This window comes from Equus asinus, chromosome 8 (genome assembly GCF_041296235.1).
Source record: "Equus asinus isolate D_3611 breed Donkey chromosome 8, EquAss-T2T_v2, whole genome shotgun sequence".
Lineage (NCBI taxonomy): Eukaryota > Metazoa > Chordata > Mammalia > Perissodactyla > Equidae > Equus > Equus asinus.
Genome location: NC_091797.1, coordinates 91,745,124 through 91,751,243, shown reverse-complemented (window position 1 = coordinate 91,751,243; position 6,120 = coordinate 91,745,124). Strand labels below are relative to the sequence as shown.

Genomic DNA, 6,120 nt, shown 5'->3' with positions numbered 1-6,120 from the left:
GCCAGGCCACGGGGGTGAGGGAAGGAGGGATGAACCACAGCTTTCTGGTCCTTTCCGCCCGCAACTCTTGTCCTAATCCTTTCTAAAGAGCGCCGGACGTGACGCGCGGGCCAAAATAGTACCGAAAGGGCCGCAGCGGCCGGTGAGCGGGTTTTGGTATCAAGCCACAGGGGTTCTCCGCACGAGGCTAAGGTGTAAGGAATGGTTACGTCCGCTGGCTCTAGGGACCGTCGCTGAAGAGTCTGCCTTGGAGGGAAACGGAGGCCGGCGGGAGGGCTGGGGGAAGGGACCCGGGCCTAGAACAACTGCTGACTAATCGGCAGGCGGCGGCGGAGGGGGTGGTGCGCCGGCCGGTCGACCGAGGTCACGCGCCCGAGTGCGAGCAAAATGGGCTCGGGGCGCTCGGGCCTTGGCGGGAAGTTAGACTCTCGACTCCCAGCCGGGGGCCCCGCCCGGCCTTCCGGGGGCGGAGGGCGCGCTCCGCAGTGAGTACCCCGGCCACGTGGCCCGGGCCGGCGGGGGAGGGGGCTGAGGACGGTGGGCTGGAGGGGAAGCCCCGAACGTGGCGCCTGGCCCGAGACCTCCCCCCCCGCCCCCCCAGTAACGGTCGAGCTTGAGAAGGCCCTTTCATATCCCCCATCCAGTACCGTTGTTTTTACAGAAGGGGAAACTGAGGCCCAAGGAATTTGGGTACTGTTCCTAAAGTCACAAAGCTGAGTCCGACCTACACCCAGGGACCCCCACTCTCTCCATCACCTGGAAGACTCTTCCCCGTCCTTGTCTTCCCATTCTGTGCTCCTGGCTTCCCAGTAAGGTAGGCAGAGCCTCATGGTGCACAGCCCCATTTAATAGATGAAGAGACTGAGGCCCCGAGGGTTTAAGTCCCAGTTCTGTTTGTCCATGGGCAAATTCTTAACCCTTGCCAAGGTACCCAGAGAGGGGTGGTTGTGAGGGTGCAGGAGGAGGCTAGCAGTGGGTGCCCTGGCTCTGGATAAGGCTGGCACCTATCTGCCTTCTTGGACTCCACTAAGTCTGCCCAGGCAGGTGCCCAGGCCCAATGAAGGGCAGGGCTCACCCAAACCCCTCAGTGGGACCTGGAGCCAAGCTAATGTCTTTACTTCAGTGAACACATATAAAGCACCAGCTGTGTGCTGGGAGCACCCTGGGGATGAATAACAGGAGCACCCCCTTGCCCCTGGTTCAGACCACCTGCCTAGGGAGAAAGGTCAAGCTGTGCTCATCAGTTAGGATAAGATCCACAATGTGGGAGGCCAGAGGAGGGGAGGGGGACATTTGAGCTGGGCTTCAAAGGGTGAATAGGAGTTTGCCTGTTGGCGAGATGGAGGGAAGGACATTGCAGGCAGAGGAGCTTTCTGCATTTTTACTGCAGGAAACTGGCAGGTGCGTTTTGATGCCGAGGATGCCCTTAGCAAGGGAGCAGGTGAAGCAGCCTTGTCTCTCTGGGATTTTGCTTCCTGCCCTGTGAAATCCGCTCACTGGGAGTCCTGAGATAAGCCTGGCAGGGGGTGAGGGGGTTCTAGCAGGGGCTGGAGGACAGGCTGGATGTGAGGGGAGAGAACAGGGGAGAAAAAGCCTTGCCTCTGGGCAGGGAATTCTTGAACCAGCTAGGTGGGAGCAGTTGCCTCCATGTTGAGGCCTCCCCTTGTTGGGCCAGCTGGTGGCTACATCTGCCTTCCACAAGTAGCCCAGATGGCTACAGTTTATTGAGCAGCGACTGTGGGCCCAGCCCTGCATTAGCCCATTCCTTTTCCTTATTCAATGAGGAAAATCCTTTCTTTTCTTTTCTTTTCGCTGAGGAAGATTAGCCCTGAGCTAACATCTGTGTCAGTCTTCATCTACTTTATCTGTGGGTTGCCACCACAGCATGGCTGACGAGTGGTGTAGGTCTGTGCTCAGTGTCCAAACACGTGAACCCCAGTCGCTGAAGTGCAGTGGGCCGAACTTAACCACTACACCACAGGGCTGGCCCCAGGAAAGGATTTTCTTAATCCCCATCTTACAGATGAGGAAGGAGAGGCTCAGAGGTTGGAAAACTTGCTGAGGGATACACAGCAGGAAGAAGTGGAGTGGATACTAAAAGCTTCCTGTGAAAAGAGGGGTAAGGCCAGAGGGGCTGTGCTCGGTGTCTCAGTCCGGTGTCACTTTGTATGCACTCAGGGTGAGGGACTCCTGCTGCCCCTCCTCCAGCCCTTCTGCCCCACCCCCTCCCTAATCTGCCTGCCCATTGACTGGCCTCACCTCTTCCCTCAAGGGCAGCTGAGGCCATCTGGAGCTCTAAGGCTGAGCACAGTGGAGAGGAGGAGAGAGGAAAGTGGCTGGTCTGCAACCTGAGGGAAGAGGGAGGCAAAGGAAAGCTGGCCCTGAACTTGCTGTGGGGGGCTGAATTTTTGGGAGTCCAGGGCCCCAGCTCAACGTCCCTGGCCCTGTGCCTCCCGCCACAGGCTCCTCTTCAGGGCCCCTCAGGCCTGGTCTCTCCCCATCCTCACACATAGGCAGGTGGGATGGCAGGATGGCTAAGCACATGGTTAGGGCCCGAGCTCCTCCATGGCCAAGTTGCTGGACTTGCTTCTCCAGCCTTAGTTTCTACTTCTGTAAAATGGAGCTGTTCATAGGGTAGTTGAAAGGAAGTCAGAGAAAAGCTGCAGAAATAACTGTTGTTATTATTTTCCTTTACCCCTAGCACACAGCCCGAAGACCACCCTTGACCACCTTCAGCCAAGCCATGCATGCCAGAGATCCCCCTGGCCTACCGTCACCAGCGCTGCCTCTCGCCTCCTCGGTCCTGATGCTGCTGATGAGCAGCTTATGGCTGGTGGGGGCCGGTCCCAGCCTTGCCCTAGCCCCAGAGCTGCTGCTGGACCCTTGGCAGGGTGAGGGCTGGCCACATGGGCCTTGGAGGAGGCAAGAGACTTGCTGTAGGGCCCCAGACCAGTTGGCAGGAGTGGTGTGCATCCTGCAGGGGTCAAGCAGGGATAGGACCCAGTGCCCCGGGGAAGGTCAGCCTTGGATGGGAGCCTGCCCAGCTCACCCACATCAAGAAGGGAAGGCAGAGGACCCAGGCAGAGGGGCCAGCAGAGGGATGGGAGCCTGTGCGTAGGAATTCCTTTCAGACGACTTCCCTTTCTGATGGCTTCCGGCTTGCGCGAGAATGGGGAGGAGGTGCTGGGGGTTGGAGGAGTGACCCCAGTGACTGAATGCCTGTTTCCCGGCGATAACAGCAGCTTCCATTTACGTTTGAGAACCCAAATGATGCTCACAAAGGTTAAGTGACTCATGTGTAGTTGGTTGCTCGTGGGAAGAGTGAGTGATGGGTCCGGCCTGTTCTGTTTCATACGGCAAGGGAGCAGCCACAGTGTTTGGAAGACCTCCGTCCCCTCCATGAGTGATTAAAGTGCTGGCAGTGCGCAGACTTCGGCTCCTGGAGAGGGGAGGCTGGCTTATCGGGTGGCCCTGGCAGAGTGTAATTCCCCACCTGGCACACCTGGGACAGCCTTTGGGGTTAGGGCCTCTAACCTGGCACATAAACCCCTTCTCTCTCCCAGCACATCGGCTGCTGACCCATGCTCTGGGCCACACGGCCCTACCCAGCCTGCTCCTGAGCCTGCTACTCCTGCCTGCGCTGGGCTGGCAGCAGGAGTGCCACCTAGGTACCCTGCGGTTCCTGCATGCCTCCGCCCTGCTCGCCCTGGCCACTGGGCTAATGGCTGTTCTGCTGGCAGGCCTTGGGGTGTCCAGTGTAGTTGGTGGCTGTGGATACATGCCTGTCCACTTGGCCATGCTGGCGGGGCAGGCTTACCACTCTAGACGGCCCCATGGGGCACTGCCACCGTGGCTGCTGCCATGGCTGCTGCTCGCCCTGACCCCGCTGCTCAGCTCCGAGCCACCCTTCCTGCAGCTCTTCTGCGGCCTCCTTTCTGGTCTGGCCTGTATCCTTTGCCAGGGCCCAGGGCCCATTTGGACATGTGGGTTCTGTGGCTGGGCCCCCAGGGTGTCTAGAAAGGAAGTGGCACAAGGAGGTAGGCCCAACAATGCCGGGAACCTGTGCACACACACTCCTGTGCATCTCTGAGTCCTCTACCCAGGCTCTGGGCTGGGGACTGGGGAGCTCATGGCCAGGTGGAGGTGCTCATTACAATTTCAAGGGGAGCCGGGAGGGCTGAGGTGGCCCAAGGAGGCACCTACCCTGGACTTCCCTAGTGGAGGTGGCGTCTGTGCTGAGACGTGCAGGGTGAGGGGTTCAGGTGAAGAGACGTGGAAAAGGAGAGCGCGGGCCTGGCAGAGGGCTCAGAAAGTGGAAAGGCCAGGGGTGACAGTAAGCCTGGGGCTGTCTGGGCACTAAAAGGGGGAACCACCTGTGGCCGGTGGTGCAGGTGTGTTAAACACAGGCTCTTGCTCCAAAGAGACTTAATGCCTATGGAGGAAAACAGTGCAGTCAGAGAGAAGAGTGGGCACAGGCTGACGCCTGTAGGCTTTGAGGATTGGGGACACCAGTGCCCAGGCCTGGCTGAAGCCTGGAGCAGGGGCATCATGTTGCCCTGGCTGAGGGTAATAAGGGGGTGGGTCAGTGGGCCCAAGAGTGGGCCTGAAGTCACAGACCTGAGCAGGCCCACAGGGTCCTGGGAACAGAATGGGGCAGGGGGTAACTGGAACGGGATGAGACAGGTTTTGGGGTGAGGCATATCCAGCTCCACCTCTTACAGGCTGAGTAGCTTCGGGCAGGTCCCTTTTCCTCTGAGCCTCCACTGCTGACTAGGGTGACGACACATCCCTTGCAGGGCCACAGTGAGGAGACATGAGGGAATGCCCGTCACACCTTTGGCACAGGGCAGGCAGTGTGGGCTCACTCCTGGCTGCTTTGGGTTTTCCTTGACCAGCCGCCCTGCCCCGGGCAGACAGATGCAGCCGGGGCCTTCCGGTGGCTGGAGCTCTCTGAGCGGCGGCTGCAGGTGCTGCAGGACAGCGTCATGTGCAGGGCCCTGGCAGCGTGCTGGCCACTCAGGCTTCTTCCCACCCCAGGCGGCCTGGCTGAGCTGCCTGTCACGCATCCTGCCGGAGTGAGGTGAGGGTGATGCCGAGGACACCATTCCTAATGGTGGAAGCTGTGGCAGTGGCTGGCAGTCAGGCCCTCTTCTGCTTCTGCTCTCCAGGCCTCCCACCCCTGGACCTCCTTACATGGCCTCCCCTAGCCTGGGGTCCCACAGTGAAGGCTCAGCCCCATTCCTGCCTGGCCTGGGGCCTGTGCAGCCAACCTGGGAAGGCTCCTCAGAGGTGGGCCTGGCCTCAGCCAGGCCCAGCTTCCCCCCAGGGACCCCACTGTGGGCAGCCCTGGATGAGCAGATGCTGCAGGAGGGGATCCAGGCCTCACTCCTTGAGGGGCCAGCCCAGGGTCCTGAGAGCCCACTATGGCTGCCTAAGTCCTCCGTCTCTTCTCTGCGGTAAGGCAGGGTGGGCAGGGGTGGGGTCCCCTTGTGTCGGGGCTGACGTGGCCCTGACACTCCCTCCTTGCACCCCTGTCCCACAGGCTGCAGCAGCTGGAGCGTATGGGCTTCCCCACGGAGCAGGCAGTGGTGGCGCTGGCAGCCACAGGCCGTGTGGAGGGCGCTGTGTCACTGCTGGTCGGGGGGCAGGTGGGCGCCGAGGCCCTGGTGACTGAGGGGAGGGACAGGCCTGCCCACCCCGAGGGCCCTGGGCCCCCCTAACACAGGCAGGCCCTCAGGTGACAAGACGCCTGGCCTGTGGGTAGGCAGCCCCAGCCCCAGCCTGTCTGCTGAGAGTCACAGTGGGGTGCAGGGGTATCCCCAGGGGCAGGAGGAGCCCCTCCAGCTCCCTGCCCTGGTACTAGTTAGAATAAAAACCAGTTCACTTTTCAACCTGGACCTCCTTGGGGGCCGCAGTTGTATCTGACTCTTCTGTGTTGGCATCATGGGGATGAATGAATGAATGAATGAGCAGTTGATAAATGACCAGTTGCAGGAGAGCAGCTCCATGAAGTCCAGAGATGCAGTGTGACCATCCCTGCCCTGCCCAAAGCAGGGCAGCCTCTTCCTCCAGGAAGCAGCATCCCCCATCCCGGGGCTTTTGCTGGGCTGGACCCTTTGC

General features: G+C 60.4%; 1 protein-coding gene across 8 annotated transcripts; it reads left to right on the top strand.

Annotated features, from left to right (window-relative positions):
* Positions 1 to 6: 6 nt before the first annotated feature.
* Positions 7 to 5,891, top strand: RHBDD3 (rhomboid domain containing 3). Of its 8 annotated transcripts, none has more exons than XM_014835351.3 (8): positions 7 to 142; positions 662 to 814; positions 2,024 to 2,119; positions 2,702 to 2,891; positions 3,564 to 3,947; positions 4,918 to 5,080; positions 5,169 to 5,456; positions 5,543 to 5,891. In XM_014835351.3, exons 4-8 carry the CDS (start codon positions 2,744 to 2,746, stop codon positions 5,718 to 5,720), a joined length of 1,161 nt encoding a protein of 386 aa, XP_014690837.2. In that variant the 5' UTR covers positions 7 to 142; positions 662 to 814; positions 2,024 to 2,119; positions 2,702 to 2,743; the 3' UTR covers positions 5,721 to 5,891. The 8 variants fall into 8 exon arrangements, with proteins under 8 accessions (XP_014690837.2, XP_070372427.1, XP_014690832.2 ...); XM_014835346.3 differs by having other exon boundaries at positions 59 to 194; XM_014835345.3 differs by lacking the exon at positions 7 to 142 and adding an exon at positions 346 to 485.
* Positions 5,892 to 6,120: the final 229 nt, after the last annotated feature.